Source organism: Engystomops pustulosus, chromosome 5, assembly GCF_040894005.1.
Source record: "Engystomops pustulosus chromosome 5, aEngPut4.maternal, whole genome shotgun sequence".
Classification (NCBI taxonomy): Eukaryota; Metazoa; Chordata; class Amphibia; order Anura; family Leptodactylidae; genus Engystomops; species Engystomops pustulosus.
The window spans coordinates 48,446,151-48,467,036 of NC_092415.1; the positions used below are offsets into that span (position 1 = coordinate 48,446,151).

A 20,886-nucleotide genomic window follows, 5' to 3' on the forward strand; every position below is an offset into this window, starting at 1 on the left:
AAAAAGTTACATAAATAATACACAAGAAAGCTGAAAATAGACTACAATGAATATTACACTTACTACAAATAACAAAGTTATATTTATCCATTACAGTTTGTCCTTAACTTAACCCCTTAAGGACGCAGCCATTTTACAGCTTAAGGCTCAGCCCCATTTTTTGGATTCTGACTTGCGTCACTTTATATGGTTATAACTTTTGAACACTGTTACTTATCAAAGCGATTCTGAGATTGTTTTTTCCCCACATGTTGTACTTCATTTTAGTGGTAAATGTTAGCTGATAAGTTTTGCGTTTATTTTCCAAAAAAAGAAAAAATGATGAATTTTTTGAAAAATCTCACTTTTTTGAAATTCAAAATCATTACATTTTCAGGCAGATAGATTTACCACCTAAATAAGTTGCTGCATAACATTTCCCATGTGTCTACTTTACATTTTCATAATTTTTGAAATGTCTGGATAATATATTTTGATGTCGCTCGGCTTACAAATCGAATAGCGATTTTCCGTATTTTCAGAATTTACTCTTTTGCGGATAAATACAGTTTTGAATGAAATGTTACATATTTAGTATCAAAACCCCCTATATAATCAACCAATTTTCAAATCTGCACCCCTCAAACTATCAGAAACAGCTTTTAGGAAGATTGTTAACCCCTTGAGATCTTCATAGTAATTGAATCAAAATGGAGGTGAAATTTAGATTGGTCAAATTGTTCCGGTTATATGCTCATTTAGCCCTAAAATTTACACATTTCCAAAAGATAAAAATAGAAAACCGACCATACAATTTGTTCTGCAATTTCTCCCGAGTGCAGAGACCCCCCACATGTGGACGTTACTTGTTTTATGGGCACACAGCGAGGCGCAGAATGGAAGGAGGGACCTGCAGCTGCCAGGATTTTAGTTTCCTCTTTGGTCCCTTTTGTAGGCTATAAATTTTCGCTTTTTCGTTATTGGGGCCATGTGCTGGCATTTTTTTTTGCGGGATGAGATGCTTTTTCCAGTGTTGCCATTTTGGGGTTGGTATCACCTATTGTTGAAAATTTAGGAACTCGTTTTTGAGGGCATGAGTAGAAAAGCATCAATTCTGTACTGGATTTTTGACTTTTTTTTTTTCGTGTTCACCGTTTAGCCTAATAATCATGCTAGCTTTATTCTATGGGACGATGCGATTACGGGGATACCAGACTTGAACATATTTTCTTACATTTTACTAAATTTGTCAAATAAAACCGTAATGTGGGAAAAAATCTATCATTTTTGCATTGCCGTCTTCCAAGTGGCATAACATTTTTACTTTTTTGACTTGGGAGCTGGTTGATGGCTTGTTTTTTGCGTGACATGCTGTACTTTGCAGCAGTATCATTATGGAGTACATATGTTTTTTTGATCACTTTTGATGGCATTTTTTGTAAGATTGAATAGGTAAAAATGTTAATTTTTGGTGGGTTTTCAATAGTTTTTTTTAACGGCGTTCATCGTACGGGTTCAATAATGATTTACTTGTATTCTACGGGTTGTTACGGACGCGTTGATACTATATATGTCGGGGTTTTGTTATGATTTAGACTTTTTTGGGGTTATATGTCTCTTTATATGTTATGGGGCTTATGGGCATTTTTATTGATTTATTACTTTATTTTTTATTGAATAACATTTTTTTTTACTTTTTCACTTTTTCCACCATGGGAAATGACCAAGCAATCATCTGATTGCTTGTTCATGATAATACTCTGCAATAATCATGTATTGCAGGGTATTATCAGTGTTAGCCTATGCACTTGCATAGGCTGGCACTATGCCAGTAAGATGACGTCACAGACGCCATCTTACTGGCAGTGCCTGCAGGCAGTGCTGGGGACCAGATCGGACCCCAGCACTTCCATAGCAGCGATCGGTGCCCCCCGAAAACGGTTCGGGGGGGCCGATCGTGGGGGAAAGACCCCCCAGAGACATGTCAGATGCCGGCACCCCGTGTTTCCCGATCCCGGTTCGGCTCTGATCCAGTCACTGCGCTCCGTGGCGGATATATCCGCCACGGAGCGTGAAGGGGTTAAGGACACCCAACTTACAGACTGCCCTCTCTACCCTTTGTGACCTCTGGGGAAGCTCTCTGGCTGCAGGTTATTTACTTTGCTTTAGCCAAAAGCTGCAATAATCAACCATGAGAGGTGTCTGCAATGAAACTTTATTATTAATACTTGTTACAATGACAACCCAAAATTTTGAAAATCTTATAATCAAAGGGACACAAAATTTTTTGTCTATTGTTACACTTCCAAAATATAGCTGTTCCAACTTACATACAAATTCAATTTAGGAACAAACCTACCTATCTTGTGCCTTACCTGGGGAACTGCCTGTGTAAGACTAATATGAGTGAAAACTGCTTGTTAAGGTTGTACTATTAAAGGTAGTCCTGAGGGTTAGGGGCAGGGGTGAGTTAAAAAAAATGAAGCATCCTTACCCGGCTTCAGCTTCCTGTTCCAGCAGGGGTCACAGGGCCTCAGTGGCCTTTGAAGCGGAGTTAGTGATGTCACTGAGGTCACTGTTTTCTACACAGGTGACATGATCCCCAGTACTTCCATATCAGCCAGAACAAGGAGCCTCAACACAGAATGTATTATTTATTTTTTTGGTCCCTCTTCCCAAACCCTCGAGAGGCGCTCCTTTTCATGTGGACTACAATGTCAAGTATATTTCAAATCATGTTTTAAGTAAGCTTTTTTCGTGCTCCTGAAACAAATAATTTAGCATAATTATCCACCTGTATGTCTTAGATTCCCACTGTTGGACAGATATTGGGGGGTCTTATACAGGGTGTAGGTATCCTCACTATTCATCTCCTATTTAAGATAGACTGGCCTGGGTTGGGGGTGAGGGTATGAATCTTTTGTGTATACAGCATTTCAATAACCCAATGATAACATGGGTAGATTGTCTAGCAAACTCCCCAGTTTATTTGGAAGACTAAGATGACATATAATATAATGTCTAGCCAACAGGTATCCCTCTTCTCACCCTGCAGCATCTTTATACGATCTGAAGCCTACAACGTTTTGGACAAGTCTGATTTCCCGACTCAAAGGCTTTTTTTTTGGTTGCACAATTTGGAATCCAAACACTTTTCCTGCACAATGTTTTTTCGGAACAATTTTTTGCCGTACAATTAGAACAGCTAAAGGCTGGTCTGCCAAGTTCTATATCACCTTTATGAATGTGAAGTTAGTTTGGACCATTTTTGGTTGTTAGCCAATTCATAGTATCATAGTATATAAGGCTGGAAAAAGACGCAAGTCCATCAAGTCCAACCTTTAAGAATTAAATAAATGTTTTATCCCCATAACCCGTGATATTTTTTCTCTCCAGAAAGTCATCCAGGCCTCTCTTGAACATGTACATAGAGTCCGCCATAACAACCTTCTGCGGCAGAGAGTTCCACAGTCTCACTGCTCATCCAGTAAAGAACCTTTGTGTATGTTGATGTTAAAATCGCCTCTCCTCTAGGCGTAGAGGATGCCCCCTTGTCCTGGTCACATGCCTAGGTATAAAAAGATCTTTGGAGAGATCCTTGTACTGTCCGTTCAGGTATTTGTACATTGTAATGAGGTCTCCCCTCAGTCGTCTTTTTTCTAAACTGAATAATCCCAAATTTTGTAATCTGTCAGTGTATTCTAGTTCCCCCATTCCCCTAATAATCCTGGTTGCTCTCCTCTGCACCCGTTCCAGCTCTACTATATCCTTTTTATACACTGGTGCCCAAAACTGGACACAATATTCCATGTGTGGTCTGACCAGCGATTTGTATAAGGGCAAACTATGTCTTTATCATGAGAATCTATTCCTCTCTTGATACATCCCATAATTTTATTTGCTTTGGCAGCAGCTGCCTGGCTCTGGTCACTAAAATTAAGTTTACCATCCACCAATACGCCCAAGTCCTTTTCAGCTTCAGTTTTACTAAGTAATTGACCGTTTAGAACATAATTATACTTTTTGTTTTCATGGCCCAAGTGCATAACTTTACATTAATCTACATTAAATCTCATCAACCATTTCTCTGCCCACTCCTCAAGCTTCCACAAATCCCTCTGTAATGCTAAACTATTGACCTCTGTATTTATTACTTTACACAGCTTAGTATCATCTGCAAATATTGAAACTTGACTGTGTAAAACCACTACAAGGTCATTAATAAAAATATTAAAAAGAAGTGGCCCCAATACTGACCCCTGTGGCACTCCACTGGTAACATCAACCCAATCTGAGAATCTGCCATTAATGACCACCCTCTGTTTTCTATCACTATGCCAATTACTTACCCAAATACACAGATTTTCTCCTATTCCCAGCAGTCTCATTTTATATACCAACCTTTTATGTGGCACGGTGTCAAATGCCTTTGAAAAGTCCAGATATACAACATCAACAGCGTCCCCCAGATCCAGTTTTGAACTTACCTCCTCATAGAAACCAATCAGATTAGTCTGACAGGACCGATCTCTCATAAACCCATGCTGACGCTGGGTTATAAGGTTGTGCACAGTGAGATACTCCAAGATAGCATCTCTAACAAACCCCTCAAATATTTTCCCCACCACAGCAGTTAGACTCACGGGTCTGTAGTTTCCAAGATTGCTATTTGATCCTTTTTTGTATATTGGTACCACATTTGCTATGCGCCAGTCCTGTGGAACATAACCAGTCCTCAGTGAATCTTCAAATATTAAAAATAACGGTCTGTCTATCACTGTACATAATTCATGCAGAACCCGGGGGTGTATGCCATCTGGCCCAGGTGATTTATCTATCTTAGTGGTTGCGAGGCGGCGCCGTACCTCTGCTTGGGTTAAACTGTTGACATTCCAAAAAGAATTTACATTATTCCTCATTGTGTCTTCCACCAGGGGATTTTCCTGGGTAAAGACAGTTGAGAAGGCGACATTCAGTAGATTGCTCCTTCCACCATGACCCCCATGTTATTTCTAAGGGGACCCACACTCTCTGTTTTTAGTTTCTTATCATTTATATACTTTTATTTTTGCTCTCTCTGGCAATTTTTCTCTCAGTCTCTATTTTTGCAGCCTTTATCTGCTTTTTACAGGATTTATTTTTCTCTCTATAATCCTGTAATGCCTCATTGCTACCTTCACGTTTTAGCACCTTAAACGCCTTATCTTTCTCGCTTATTGCTTTCCTTACAAGACTAGTTAGCCACATTGGCTGTTTCTTGTTCCTCTTATGTTTTTTCCCATAAGGTATGTGTTTCTCACAGGACTCATTATCCCCTTTTGCCACAGTCTTTGCCTTGTGTCACAAAAAAAAACCCACAGACCCTGTGACACTATTAATGAATGCCCCCGATGTGTTTACTACTTATTTCCCATTTTACTCAAATCCACTTTAGCAAAAACGTCTAAAATTGAATGTTCTTTCTGGTCGACAGGGTAATCTCTTATTTGTGGGTTTCCTTTTCATTGAAAGTGGTGGCATTTGTAGAGGAGAACCCGAACATACACATAAATACATGGCCTAATTTGAGAAAATTTTTGTGCAGCCCCTGCATGAGATTGGGTTAATCCACTGCCGTACATTGCTGTGTGTTATTTCTATGTGTTATTTGTGTGTTATTTCTATGTTGAGATAATAGTATGAGCTATTTATTTGCTCTCAACTCCGTTCCCACTGACAGTCAAAATCCATCTCACTTGCTGCTGCCGCTATCCGTGGTCCTGAAACTGGGGATCAATCTTTTGCTGTAGATTCAAATAGTAGATAGGACACAGAGCAGCTTCTGTTTGATCTCACCAGAAAAGAGAATCTATAAAACAGATGGGGTAGATTGATCAGAAATGTCTGAAGTAAAACTGTTCTAGTTGCCCATGGAAACCAATCAGAGATCAGCTTTAACCCCTTCCCGCTGCAGCCCTTTTTCGTTTTTGTGTTTTCATTTTTCACTCCCCACTTTCAAAAAGCTATAACTTTTTTATTTTTCCATGTACAGAGCTGTGTGATGGCTTATTTTATGCCACAAATTACACTTCAAAATGGTGGTATTTAATATCCCGTGCCATATACTGCGAAGCGGGGAAAAAAATCCAAATCCAGTGAAATTGGTGAAAAAACGCATACAAAATTTGTATAGTTTTTATAATTTTTTCATACATTTATAAAAATTAAAACCTCTTGTACAAAAAAATTTGGGGGGATTTTGCCATCTTCTGGCGCTAATAACTTTTATACTTTGGTATACAGAGCTTTGGGAGGTGTAGTTTTTTGCGACTTTTACTACTTTTGCAAAGTTTAAATGTTATCATTTTTAGGACTGTATGACCTTTTGATCACTTTTTATAGAATTTTTTATTATTTTTTGTTACAGGGTTAAACGCAGTGAAAAATGGTTATTATATTTTGATAGATTGGGCATTTTCAGACGCGTCGATACCTTATGTGTTTATGATTTTTACTGTTTATATCAGTTCTAGGGAAAGGGGGGTGATTTAAATTTTTATGTTTTTTTATTATAATTTTTTTTTTTTTTTTTAGACTCCCTAGGGTACTTTAACCCTAGGTTGTCTGATTGATCCTACCATATACTGCCATACTGCATACATTTTTCTCCACATTCATTACAATGTGCTTATAGCACATTGTAATGAAAGGGTTAACACAAATCATGGCGATGGATCGCCTCTCCCCGATGATGTCATGGGGAGCGACGAACCTTGGCAAGATGCGCCCATGCTGGCACCGATTGCGGGTGTTATCTTTAAGCCCATGAGCCCTCTCCATGCACCCGCACCCTGCATGTGACGTAGTATTACGGGGTTAATTTTATAAACCACTGTGGGAAAATGAAAGCTGACCTCTGATTGGTTTCCATGGGCAACTAAAACAGTTCTGCTCTCAGACTCTTTTGATAAATTTCCACTAGAGTTCCTATTACCACCAAATAACTATACAACTATAAAGTTATGAGGGAGGAAATATGAATCTGTCCGTTAATGTTTTAACCTCTGTTTTATATGCTTCAAATATGGCTCTGTAATAGGAAATCTTGTACAATTTATTTACATTCTTTTTTTGGAGTGACATCTCCATCTCCAAGCCATAAGCTCATGGGAAAACTAGTGTGCTGGAAATAACTTACTGCTTGAGTTACTCAATTACTATATCTCTTTAGTTGCAGAGATAAGAAAACTATGCCCAGAACATACCACTGCAATTCCCTTTTAGTATTAGCCATCAATATCAGATTGGCTCTTTGCCGCTGTAGATCAGCTGCATGGGGGAGTCCCGGTAGTGGTATAACCTCTATGTCCTCTTCATTAGTTGTGTTACCTTGTGTGTGTACACTGTGTAATACAGCTTTGTCCTATTTGCTTTAATAGTATATAGGGGCACATTTACTAAGGGTCCGAACACTGCATTCTCATCGGGTTTTTACCATTTTTACCGTTTTGCCCTGAATTGCCCTGGGCTTTTGGCGCACGCAAACGGATTGTGGCGCATCGGCGCTGGCTTGCATGCGGCACAAATCTGGGGGCGTGGACGTCGGACAACCAGACTGATTACGACAAACTGCGGAATTTAAAAATGAAATTGTGCCGCAAGATCAGCACTCATCATGCATCAAAAAGAAGAGGTTGAACTCCAGCGGACCTCAGCGTAGAAGCGGCACATGCAGGAAATTGGACGCAAGATCTTAGTAAATCGGGGAAGATCCAAATCCTCGTCGGACAACGCACAGTGGGGATCGCAACGGGATGGGTGAGTAAATGTGGCCCATAGTGTATAATTGTGTAGAGCACTTGATCAATGGCTGTAAACCATAACAGGGTTTGATTTTATTTTTGTCTTAAGGATAACTCAAAAAATGTATCAACTTGCCTATTTTTATTAGGTTTGATTGGATGTTTCTGTGTGATACCTGCTACTAAACTGAGAAGACTCCAGGTGTCTGCTGGTCTGTATGTTCATTCTCTGGTCATGCCCATTAAATCCCTCACAAGTAGAAATCCACTGCAAGACCAAGGTATTTTTAGAGGTAACTGTTACTGTCAGGGCAGCCATCAGGAAATTCGGGGCCCCATACAGCAAAAGTGTCTGGGCCCCAACACACCCCAAAACCGAACAAGCCTCCTGCCCCCCGCAGTGACCTTTCACAAACAGGGTTTGAGGCCTGTTGCTACGACAAGGCACACTCTTCTGGCCCCAGCCACAAAATATATTTACAAAAAGGAAAAGGCTGCTCCGGTCTTCTTCTCGTTCTCTTGCGCGCGCCTTCTTCTCCTGCAGACAGTGTGTGATCCCGCGAGACCTGTGACCCAGCACTGGATCTCGCGGGATCACACAGCCAGCCCAGGAGGAAGCGCGCAGAGACCGACGCGACGCTGGCGGCAGGGTAAGCATGAAAGAACTGTACGCAGCGCACTGCGCACTTAACCCCTTCACGACTTGGCCTTTTTTAGTTTTTTCACTTCCATTTTTCACTCCCCACCTTCAAAAATCTATAACTTTTTTATTTTTCCACATAAAGAGCTGTGTTATGGCTTATTTTCTGCGTAACAAATTGCACTTTGCAGTGACGGTATTCAATATTCCATGGCGCGTACTGGGAAGCGGGAAAAAAATTACAAATGCAGTGAAAATGGTGAAAAAACACATTTGCAACACTTTCATGTGGGCTTGGATTTTACAGCTTTCACTGTGTGCCACAAATGACATGTCTAATTTATTCTTTGGGTCGGTACGATCACGTGGATACCAAATTTGTATAGGTTTTATAATGTTTTCATACATTTAAAAAAATTAAAACCTCCTGTACAAAATTTTTTTTTTGATTTTGCCAACTTCTGGCGGCAATAACTTTTTCATACTTTGGTGTACGGAGCTGTGGGTGGTGTCATTTTTTGCGACTTTTGATGTCGTTTTCATTGCTATCATTTTTAGGACTGTGCAACCTTTTGATCACTTTTTATTAATTTTTTTATATTTTCCAAAATGGCAAAAAAATTTCATTTTTGACTTTGGACGCTATTTTCCGTTACGAGGTTAAACGCAGTGAAAAACCGTAATTATATTTTGATAGATCGGACATTTTCAGACGCGGCGATACCTAATGTGTTTATGATTTTTACTGTTTATTAATATTAATATCAGTTCTAGGGAAAGGGGGGTGATTTGAATTTTTAGGTTTTTTTATTATAATTTTTTTTTTTTAAACTTTTTTTTACTTTTACTTTTACTATTTTTCAGACTCCCTAGGGTACTTTAACCCTAAGTTGTCTGATCGATCCTACCATATGCTGCCATACTGCAATATGGCAGTATATGGGGATTTTACTCCTCATTCATTACAATGTGCTGATAGCACATTGTAATGAATGGGTTAAAATGAGACTGCTTCGGGCCTTCGTGAGACCCGAAGCTGTCATGGCAACGGATCACCGCTCCCCGTGACGTCATCGGGAAGCGGCGATCCACGGCAAGATGGCGGCGCCCATGCGGCGCCATCTTTTTGGAGCCTCCGGCAGCATTGCCGGCGGCGATCTCCGTGAAAGCACCCGCGAGGTGTTACGGTTGTTACCGGTAAGCCTTTGCTGCAATATGCAGCAAAGACTTACCGGCTATGGAGAGGGCTTGGCCCGCGAGCCCTCTCCATGTACCGGGACCCGGAGCGCCGTACTAGTACGGCGCGCGTCGGGAAGGGGTTAACCAGCGGCCCCCGGCGCCTCCACCCCACACATATTGTGCAGCACAGACCGCACAGTCTGCGGCCCACCGGCCGCCCCCCCCCCCCTAGTGTCTTAGAGTCCGGGCCCCATAGGGCAGTACCAGTTGTACTGCCCTATCGGCGGCCCTGGTTACTGTTATTGAAATGATAAGATTAGCTCACCCATAAGTGGATCTCTGTGTAGGGTGCAGTAATAATACACTATTAAGCCTGCAGTACAGTATCTAAGTCTGTTACCTAAGCAATCCAATGATAGCATTTTAAATCTGGCTATGGGGGAGGGGCACTAAGAAAATAAAGTAAATAAATAAATAATGTAAAAAAAATTATAGTCAATATAACTAAAAACAGTTATAAAAACTCCCCTGGCCTTAAGATACATATAAATTAGGCAAATATATAATCAACACATAGGGTGTCCTACTTTTCAAAAATGCATAACTATAAAAATATTTATTCTGACCCAAGTATAGGCCGCAGCACCTAATTTTACCACAAAATACTTGGGAAACTTACGGTTTAGAGTATAAGCCCAGGGTGGGAAATGTATTGGTCACAGCCTTCATGAGTAATGACATGCACAGGCAGCCTCCCCAAGGAATGTTATGTCCCCTGTAGCCTCCTCCAGTAATGAAATACCCCATGCAGCCTCCCCCAGTAATGTTATGTCCCATGTAGCCTCCTCCAGTAATGAAATACCCCATGCAGCCTTCTCCATTAATGAAATATCCCATTCAGCCTCCTGCAGTAATAAAATACACCATGCACCTTCCCCCAGTAATATAACGCCAAGCAGCCTCCCCAGTAATTAATTGCCCATCAGCCTCCCCCAGTAAAAAAATTCCCAGCAGCCTCCCCCAGTAATGAAATGCCCAGCAGCCTCCCCAGTAATATAATGCCCAGCAGCCTCCCCCATTAATGTAATACCCAGTAGCCTCCCCCAGTAATATAATGACCACCATCCTCCCCCAGTAATGTAATGCCAAGCAGCTTCCCCCAGTAATGTAACACCCAGCAACCTCCCCAAGTAATATAATGCCCAGCAGCCTCCCCCAGTAAAATAATGCCCAGCAGCCTCCCTCAGTAATGTAATGCCCGGCAGCCTCCCCATTAATGTAATGCCCGGCAGCCTCCCCCATTAATGTAATGCCCAGCAGCCTCCCCCATTAATGTAATGCCCAGCAGCCTCCCCCATTAATGTAATGCCCAGAAGCCTCCCTCAGTTATGTAATGTCCAGCAGCTTCCCTCAGTAATGTAATGCTCAGAAGCCTCCCCCAGTAATGCAATGCCCAGCAGCCTCCCCCAGTAATATGATGCATAACAACCTCCCCAGTAATGTTATGCCCAGAATACTCCATTGGTAATGTAATGTCCAGCAGCCTCCCCCAGTAATGTAATGCCCAGCAACCTCCACCAGTAATATAATGACCAGCAACCTCCCCAGTAATGTAATGTCCAGCAGCCTCCCCCATAATGTAATGCCCAGCAGCCTCCCCCAGTAATGTAATGCCCAGCAGCCTCCCCCATTAATTTAATAGCCAGCAGCTTCCCCCAGTAATTTAATGCCCAGCAGCCTCCCCCAGTAATCTAATGTCCAGCAGCCTCCCCCAGTAATGTAATGCACAGCAGCCTCCCCCAGTAATGAAATGCCCAGCAGTCGCTCCAGCAGTGTAATTCCCAGCAGTCTCCTCAGTAATTAAATGCCCAGTATCCTTCCCCAGGAATTAAATGCCCTGCAGCAGTGCCCCCTCCCCAGGAATTAAATGCAATCCAGCGCCCATAGTATACAGCAAAAACTTATGTACTTACCCTGCAATGTTCCCCATGGCTCCTCATCCTTCTCGTCTTCATGTCTATCAGAGGGGCAGAGACATGTCCATGCGCTCTGCCACGCATGTGAAGACAAGTAGAGTTGCTGGGGGGAGTGTCGCAGGGTATGTATATAAATTCATTATTTTATACACTTGAGTATAAGCCAAGTTGTTTTTTATCAGCACATTTCTTGTGCTCAAACACTTAGCTTATACACAAGTATGTACGGTATTACTAACCAGCAGCGATTCTAATGTAAAATAAATAACATTTTGAGATACACTACATGGCTTTGACATTAACCATCTGTGACTATTTCTGGTTCCCATACCTACGGCCTTAAATAACTAAAACATTAACAAACGCAGCGGAAATCCCATCATATTACATTCTATTGAGACCATTTACTCTTGTATAACATATTGACTGACATTTCCGTGCACGGAAGCAATTACTTTATGTCAATAATTATATGGTATTAGTAGCATACATAGATTTCTTCAATGAACATGATTGTATTTCCTGAAATGTATGAAGCTGCATGGAACACGTGAATGAAAACCTCCTGAGCTTTTATGCTTAGCAAAACCAGGGAGTATTGTGTTGGTCTTCTGCAAAGTATACCCCAGCCTTCCAGAGCCGCCAGATACATCAGGAGGTGGCGTAATGGGGGAAGTAATTGCAATCACTGGCGGTTCGCTAGTAATTGCTATTAAATTAGGGAGTGTACACCAAAAATCGTACAAGCCCTGATAAATGGCCGCCTATATTTCTATACTGTAGTCGGCTTACTCTATATGCGGAAAGTTACTTAGGGGACACCCCTTTACTCAGATTTCGAGTCCCATTCCACTATAATCATAGATTTGTAGGGAATCATCTTCTTCAAGTATCACCAAACATTTCCTATAGGGTTTAGATCATTCACATCTTTTAGGAGTTCTTCAAAATTGAGTCTTGATGAATTTTGAGATAAGGATTAAATTATGCACATAAATTAAAGGGGTTGTCCACTGTCACCATGGTCATGTGATGTCACACAGGTGCACGTTTTGCTAGTATGACAGAGAGTAATTAGAGCTGTGTGATCTAACGAGCTGTGCGCCTGTGTGTTATGACATGACCATGGGCTGCTTTTTTATCCACAGGTAGCAAACATCCACGCTTCTTACATAATGACAGCAAGCAGAAATCTAGAAAACCGAAACTATATTGGAAAATTTTATAACTTTATTTTACACAAACATTATCAATTATTTGCTGAAAGTGGAAAAAAGCTTTAAGTTTGCTAAGTGGAAGAGACTATGGTCCTTCTTAACCTCATTGGTCTGGATGGCCTCTCACTTCACTTGCTGTTTGAGAGGCAAATGATGCTCAAGCTTCAAATTGCTCACAATAAGGGCCAATTCACACAGCATTTCCAGACTCTTGACCACAACAAATCTATGGGGCACATGTATCATTATTTCTGCAAGGCAAATTGCCTCATTTTTTGCGACTTTTGTCATATTTGCGACTTTTTTGCGACTTTTCACCTGTTGCTTTTCAAGTTCATCTTGGTGTGCACCTTGTGCAGTGTGTCTTGTGTATCTTAGTTTCCCAGATGTTCCGTGCGACTTTTTACTTATGCATCACTTTTTTTACTTATTTTTGCGACACCTGGTCCAGGGCAGGTGCAAAGGAAGTTTTTTTTTCACGGACCCGATTTTAACATGTAAATTGGAATTATTTCACATGCTTTAAATGTTTAACATTTTGCACAGTAACCTCTTTTGTCAAAATTTTTAAATTTTTGCATTTTTTTAAAAAATTGGTTACTTCTAAGGGTGAGGTCAACATGTAGCAGTTTAATTGCATTTTTAATGCATTTTGAAACTAATTCCAACAGCTGAGGAGAGGTGCTTTGCCTTATTTCATTACTGTTAACATTTGTGTTTACAAAATGCTATATAAAAGCCACATTAACGCTTGTGTTAAAATTGCGTTTACTATACGTTTTGTAAATTCAAATGTTAAAAGTAATGAAATAAGGAAAATCACCTCCTCAGCTGTTGGAATTAGTTTCAAAATGCATTAAAAATGAAACATGTTAAATCCCAAATTAACAGTAGTGTCCACTCCTGTAAATAATCCCTCATATGGCTTGTGTCCTCTCCTGTATATAACCCCCTCACGTGGCTTGTGTCCTCTCTTGTATATAACGCCCTGACGGGGCTTATGTCCATGTGGATTTGAGAAATTTGCAACAAAAAGTCTCAAAAATAAGGTAAAATTTGCACCTGCCAGAATAGGAAAAACTGAACATGTATCACAAGTAAAAAGACAGGATCATACATGAGGTGCTAAAACTAGCCGCCAAATGTCTCTAAGAGAGACCAAACTATGATACATGTGCCCCTATGAGGCTTGGATTAAATGATTTTCTATTCCTATATTTCTGCACAGCTGAAAATGTTTACAGTTTGGGGATCTATAGGACAATCCTTGAGAAAACAGTAGTGCTGATTGTTCTCATCCAGAACTATCTCCAGAATATTGTTGAAGTCTTCAATAAGAACATAACCCAAAGGTTTTAAAATAAGATAAAACATAAGAGGACAAGTCAAGGTTCAAACATTGTAATTCTCATTCATTTTAGGATTCTTTATGCCCTGCTATGTATTTTCATTGTGAAATAGTCTCCTTGGACAATTTGTCATATTTATGATTTCAAGTTCAGGATTTCTATTAGATGACGTTTGAGCAAGGGATTCATAAATATCACAGCTAGCCATACAGAGCTATCAACTTCATCACAAGAAACTTTATTCTAGTGTACAGTTTTATCCAAATGTCAGGACCAGGGCGCCTTGTATATGTCAACACATGAATACTCTTCCGCCTTACAAAATACATCATTCTTGGCACATTCATCACAAATGCTCCTTGGTAATGAAAGCTTCTAAATAGAGGGTGGATTATAAGCCGACATTCACTGGAGACATGCGGGACACATGTTATATAAGCCTCATTCCCAAATCTTACATAATGTGAATAAATCAAATGTAATTAAATTTGATGAAGGATATTGAACAGAAATGGGAACTATTTAAGCTGCATGATTTCTGTCTCAACTCTGAATATAAGCCATGATTGACAGAGGTGTCCTGGCTCGCCACATATCCACCAAAAACTTTTTTGGCACTCTTTTTTTGCTGAAGTTATATTTAAATGAATACATTTTAGGCCTCATGCACACAAACATTTGCCCACCCTGCCATATACGGCACGGTAGAGGAGATGAGGCTGAATGCTGCTCACCCACATCCGTCTCCATAGAAAATAGAAGCCGAAAGGCAGTCGATACAGTTGAGATAAAGCACACTTGATCTTTTTGTGGCTACGGCTCGGAACAGTGAGCACTTGTTATGCTCACCGTACCTAGCCCGGACCCGATAGCCGTCTATGGGGGATGTATGTACGGCCGCAAGCTTGTGTTATACAGCAGTTGCTGACAGAATTCACTTTGCACCCTGATTCAGATTCTGGCCTCGTAATCCTTTTTTATAGTCTCCTATTACTAAAAACGATATTATAAAAAATATATGGTAATGAACTGCAAGTGCTCCAGAAGGCATCAGCATGTTGCTTTACAAGGTCAGATGGTACAGTAATTTTTCTTTTTAGATCCTACTGCTTTTACTTATGGCTGTGTCAGGACCTGTTGAGGTTGACCTGGCTAAGATTAATAATAAATCACTATGTTAAAGAGAAACTGTTTCCAGGAATGTAATTATTTGTTGGTTACAGGTTCCAATAGCTTTTAAAAAACACTCTGAATTCTGAAGCATTCTGAATCATTTCAGCACTTTATAAAACTTTATTTCACATTACCTGTCTCCCTGCCAGCAGCATTTTGCGAATTCCAGGGGATAGAAGGGTGGCTGCAGCAGCCTGTGTCTCGGTCCTCACTCATCCAGTCTGCCTTCCCCCGCCATATAGGGAAGGGGGATGGTGTTGAGTAGAGGAAGAATACATAAGGAGACTGAGACACAGGCTTCTGCACATGCCCTTCCTCCTGGGACTCACCAGGTGCTGCTGCCAAGGAGCCAGGTAATGTGTAATCGGTCTTATAAATTGATAAAATAATTCTGAGAAAGGCATTTTTAAACTAAACATATTATAGGATCTTTGAAATTGTCAATGCTTATACCCTATCGGCAATTATTATTACAGAGGAGTTACAGAAGCGAAATTCAGAATAATGGTTTAGAATTTTTATTTCACTGAGAATACAAGTATTTAATAAAACAGTGATGTAACTAGTGATGTCCTTATTGTTCTGTTACTACATATTATCAAACCCACATTCTCCTGTACAGTCTGCTGGGTAATAATATTTAATATTTATACCCTGCGCTTGGTTCTAATGCTCTTTTTATGTACTGGGTTTGGTTCTGTTCAATACTTTTCATTGAACTGGTTCTGATGTGTATCTTTGTACAGGGTACAGGCTTTGTTTCTGTATTTATAGTATGATATTGGTTCTGGTGTTGCATATAGGGGCTCCAAATGTCCATACAGCATATAGATCTTTATATATTTGGTGCAGGCAGGTAAGTGAACAAGTTTATTCATAGTTAAAGATAAATGTTGATTTAAAATTTTAGGCTATGAGACAAAAAAGGAAAAAAATAAATTACATCCATTTTAAATACACAAAGGTTACTGTAAATATTATATTAATATAAAGTGCATTTAATCATTGAAAATGTTGATTAGAGTAGGTATCATTATCACTAGAACCACTTGACACGACAGAATAAAGCTCCCAATGTAGGAAGCCTGTTAGAAATTTGAATCCCACCCCTGCTGCCCCCTTCTCCCGCTCAGCAGAGGATGTTTCAGCACACAGTGGGTAGGGGGAAGTTCTACTTGCTCACTGTTACAGCTTGTGAATCTGCAGCATTGAGGGCACTGTAAACCATCCCCAGATCAGTGCCGGCCCAATCTCGGGCAGCCACGCCCTCAATACGGCTGGCTGCGCCCTCCCCCTTCACGCCCCACTGATGTGGCGAAGAGGCCCTGATAAATATGCCCTATTAGCATAATTGTAAAAGTTGCTTTTAAATAGAAGGAGGCCATGGATAACACATATAAGAAGATACCACAGTCACAGCGCCTGGATCTATGGGTAAGTGCTCCTGGTTTATCAGGATGGATTTTGATGGTAGATTTCATTTAAAAAATTAGGGTGACATGAGGTACAATTTTCCTCACCTCTGACTCCTCTCAACTACTGATTTGTTTCTGGGTTACTCCAACAGAAGATGGTCTCTTACAATATGGCTCATGTTAACAAGAAAAAAATGAGTGTTGTGTTTATCAGCTACTAAACTTGGCGTACATGTGTACTTATTTATCGACTACTCATGTATCGGGATACTTACTTAAAATTACTAGGGTAATATAGGGGTAACCATAATATCCCTTGTTATCTTAGGCTGGAGCTGTCCATATATTCTTGATATAACTTGAAACACCAATCCCCATTGAATGAGATTTAGAATTAGAATTGAAGGGGTTGTCCACTTTCATTAAATATTTGATATGATTTATGTAAGGAAAAGTTTTACAATTTTCCAATATACTTTCAGTATCAATACCACACGTTTTTTAGATCTCTGCTTGCTGCACCGCTATAAATGCTGCTATTTTACTTCCAGTGGATAGAAATCTGTCCATGTGATGTGATGGACGTGCAGGTGTACGAGCCGTTATTATGACACATCTCCTATTATTCTCAGTGATAACAACGTTTCATGCACCTGCATGTCCATCACATCACATGGACAGATTCTATCCAATGGAAGTAAATAAAGAACGTCCTATAGCAGGAAAGCAAGCAGAGATCTAGAAAACCGGGAGGAATTGATACAGAAAGTATATTGAAAACTTGTATACATTTTCCTTACACAATCCATATGAAATATTGGCTGAAAGTGGACAACCCCTTTAACTTAGAATGAGATTTCCATACACATTGTGATTGGCAGAATGTGGAGGTCATACATTTTCATCATGATTAGAAGTATCCAGAACATTCAATATAAAGTAGAACAATTATCGTACAAAGAGAAAAGCATTAAAAATAATTGCTCAGATAGATACAGCATGTACTTGTGACCAAAAGCATTTAGTCCATTTTATGTACAGTTAGATATTATGGACATAGCAATACGCTGTTAAATAAGTGTTGGATGAATGTTGGTAGAAATAGAGGAATCAGTCTAAGGGTAAAGCTGTATAACTGTGCGCCCATCATCTTCATCTTCGGCCAACCACCTTAAATAAAAAGAAGAGACACGGTCAGATGACACAGCACAATAACACTGGGATTGATAAAGTCCTGATATTTCCGAACAAGGTGATACATAGGAGTTAATTTCTCGTGAAACAAATAAAAAAAAGCCTGCCCCTAATCTTCACCCTATTTCTGTCGTAAAACTTCAAATAATAAATATGCATTGAACAGAAAAAGAATACGACATGGTGGGTGATAGGTTAAAATTCACCACATTATCACCGGGATGGCCACATAGAGCATATGAATATCTACTGATAGAATATTCCATGAGCAAAGGTAAGAATGTATTAGCATAGTAACAGCTTCCTTAATAAATAATAAAGTGTGAGGGGGAAAGTATTTTGTTAAATTATTCCTTGCTACATCTACATATGCAGTAACTAAACGTGACGGAAGAACTCTCTATAAATAGGCAAATATATTGCTTCCTGACCTTGAATAGCAGGTGTAGAGCCATGCTGCAGATTCAAAATAAGGTTAAAAACTCTTCAAGAGTCCACCTCTTTGAGAAGAATAACCCCTTAGCCCAGGGGCGTAACTAGGAGAGGCGGGGGCCCCATAGCAGACTTCTGAATGGGCCCCCCTTCCCACTTAAAAAGTTTTATATTACACTCATATATACATATTTACATACCTATATACATAAACATACAGTTATTCACTCATACACACACATTTATACACCTGCACACACATGCACACATAGGGCATGTACACATCACATATAGACACATATACACACACATATACAGTGACATATACAGCCAAACAGCATATAAACACAAATACAGTATATACACAGTATACACATCAAAGATACACACACATATGTACAGTATGTACACATCACATATATGTTATATACATATTATGCTGTACAACGGTGCACATCCTCCATTCTTTAGTGGCAGGGGAGATGACGGGGCCCCCTGACACTGTCTGCTACAACTGTAGTTGCGCCCTGCCTTAGCCATTTTTAATCAGGTCATTTATATATACGTATATATGAATATATGTATAAACCGAGAACCCTAATTTTAACACAAAAAAATTGGAAAAACCTATTGACTCCAGTATAAGCCGAGGGTGGGAAATGCATTGGTCACAGCCTCCAGTATATAGCCAGCAAGCCCCCAGTAGTATATAGCCTGCAAGCTCCCTGTAGTATATAGCCTGCCAGCTCCCTGTAGTATATAGCCAGCCAGCCCCCTCTAGTATATAGCCACCAGCTCCCAGAAGTATATAGCCTGCCTGTCCCTTTAGTACTTAGTCTGCCAGCCCCTGTATTATATAGACTGCCACACCCCTGTAGTAGATAGCCTGTCAGCCCCTGTAGTAGATAGCCTGCCGCCCCTGTAGTTTATAGCCTACCAGCCCCTGTAATATATAGCCTGCCAGCTCCTGTAGTATATAGCCTGCCACCCCCTGTAGTATATAGCCCGCTGCCCCCTCTAGTATATAGCCTGCCATCCCCCTAGTATATAGCATGCAGCCCCCATTACAATGCCTGTAAGAAAAAAACAAACAGTGTACTCACCTTCTGACACCCCCATGGTTGGTCCTCTTCTCTGTGTCCCTGCGCTGTCCGTCGCAGGCACCATGATGTCAGTCGCCTGCTGACATCATAGTGTGTGCCGATGCCGGCTCACATAGTATGATGGCTGACATCACGATGCCTGTAACAGACACCACAGGGACATGGAGCCGATGCCGGAGCATCACTGTATCGAACAGGACCTGGGGGAGGGGGGGAGTTGGAAGGTAAGTACACCATTTGTTTTTTTTTCTTGACTCGAGTATAAGTCGAGGTGAGGTTTTTCAGTGCATATATCATTTATTTGTAGAGCACCATTAATTCCATGCTGCTGTACGATCAGTAAGGGGTTCACATACATTATATTAATACAAGAACAAATGCTGGTACCAAATACGAAAACTACAGAGGCCTACAAGGTGGAATGAGGACCCTGCCTGTGAGGGCTCACAATCTATATGGGAGGGTAGAGGGAGACACAAGGTGAGGGAGCAGAGCAGTGCAGTTTTTGTGTATTGTAGGCGATCCTGAACAAGTGGGTTTTCAGACTATTTATGAAAGTTTGTAAGGTGGGGACAGTCTGACACATTTTGGTAGAGACTTCCAGAGTGTGGGGTGGGATGCACACAAGAAGTCATGAGAAAAGCGGACGGTAGTAGAGTGAAGTTGAAGGTCCTGAGAGGAACGGAGATTGTGTGTGGGATGGTACAGGCTGATAAGTTCAGAGATATATGTATGGGAAAGGTTGTGAACGGCTTTGTTGGTCATTGTTAATATTTTTAAAAGAATTTGCCTTTGCAATGGGTAACCAGTGGAGAGACTGGCTGAGAGGAGAGGCAGAGGAGAAGTGAGGAGAAAGATGGGTTAGCCGGGCAGCAAAGTTATATTGGAGTGGCAATAGAGAGTTAACTGGGAGACCGCACAGAACTATTTTGCAGTAGTCCAAGGTAGAGATGATGAGGGTATAAAGTAGTAATTTTGTAGACTCCAGATTGAGGAAGGTTTGGATGCGAAAGATGTTTTTAAGATGGAGGATGTAGTAATGGCCTGGATGTAAGACACATAGTACATTCTAGTTGTCTTTATGCGTGTTTCACTGACGTCTCTATCCATGGGATTAGAGCTACCAATCTTATAAAGTATACCCCCCTCCTCACTGACACTGTTAACCCAGCCCCAAGAAATGAGACTCTCTGAAGATGGTTCCTAAGGGCAATTTGAGGTTGATTTCTCTTCACATAGTCAGGTCTCTCTCCCGCCACCTTTTTGAGGGAGTGGTTAATGTTGTAGCAGTGTGGAGTCACAGTCACTGTCTGTTTCTCTCTTAATGTTCCAGTAATAGATTATGTGCAACTTCCTACTGCCCCTGAAGGTAAAGTAAAGGGAGCTGTATATGTCTGCAGTTGAATATTAACAAACAATCCCTAAGTACTAGTTCTATACTGGCAGCA

General features: G+C 40.6%; 1 protein-coding gene across 4 annotated transcripts in view; it reads right to left on the reverse strand.

Moving 5' to 3' along the window:
- Positions 1–17,353: 17,353 nt before the first annotated feature.
- The window catches only part of RP1 (RP1 axonemal microtubule associated), a 312,070-nt gene continuing 308,537 nt past the window's right edge, over positions 17,354–20,886 (reverse strand). For 3 of the 4 annotated variants that reach the window (XM_072151901.1, XM_072151900.1, XM_072151899.1), the window contains exon 59: positions 17,354–17,879. In XM_072151901.1, coding sequence (XP_072008002.1) covers positions 17,825–17,879 — 55 coding nt within the window. In that variant the 3' untranslated portion in view covers positions 17,354–17,824. The remainder of the gene's footprint in view (positions 17,880–20,886) is intronic. The other variant, XM_072151897.1, reaches the window with a different exon arrangement.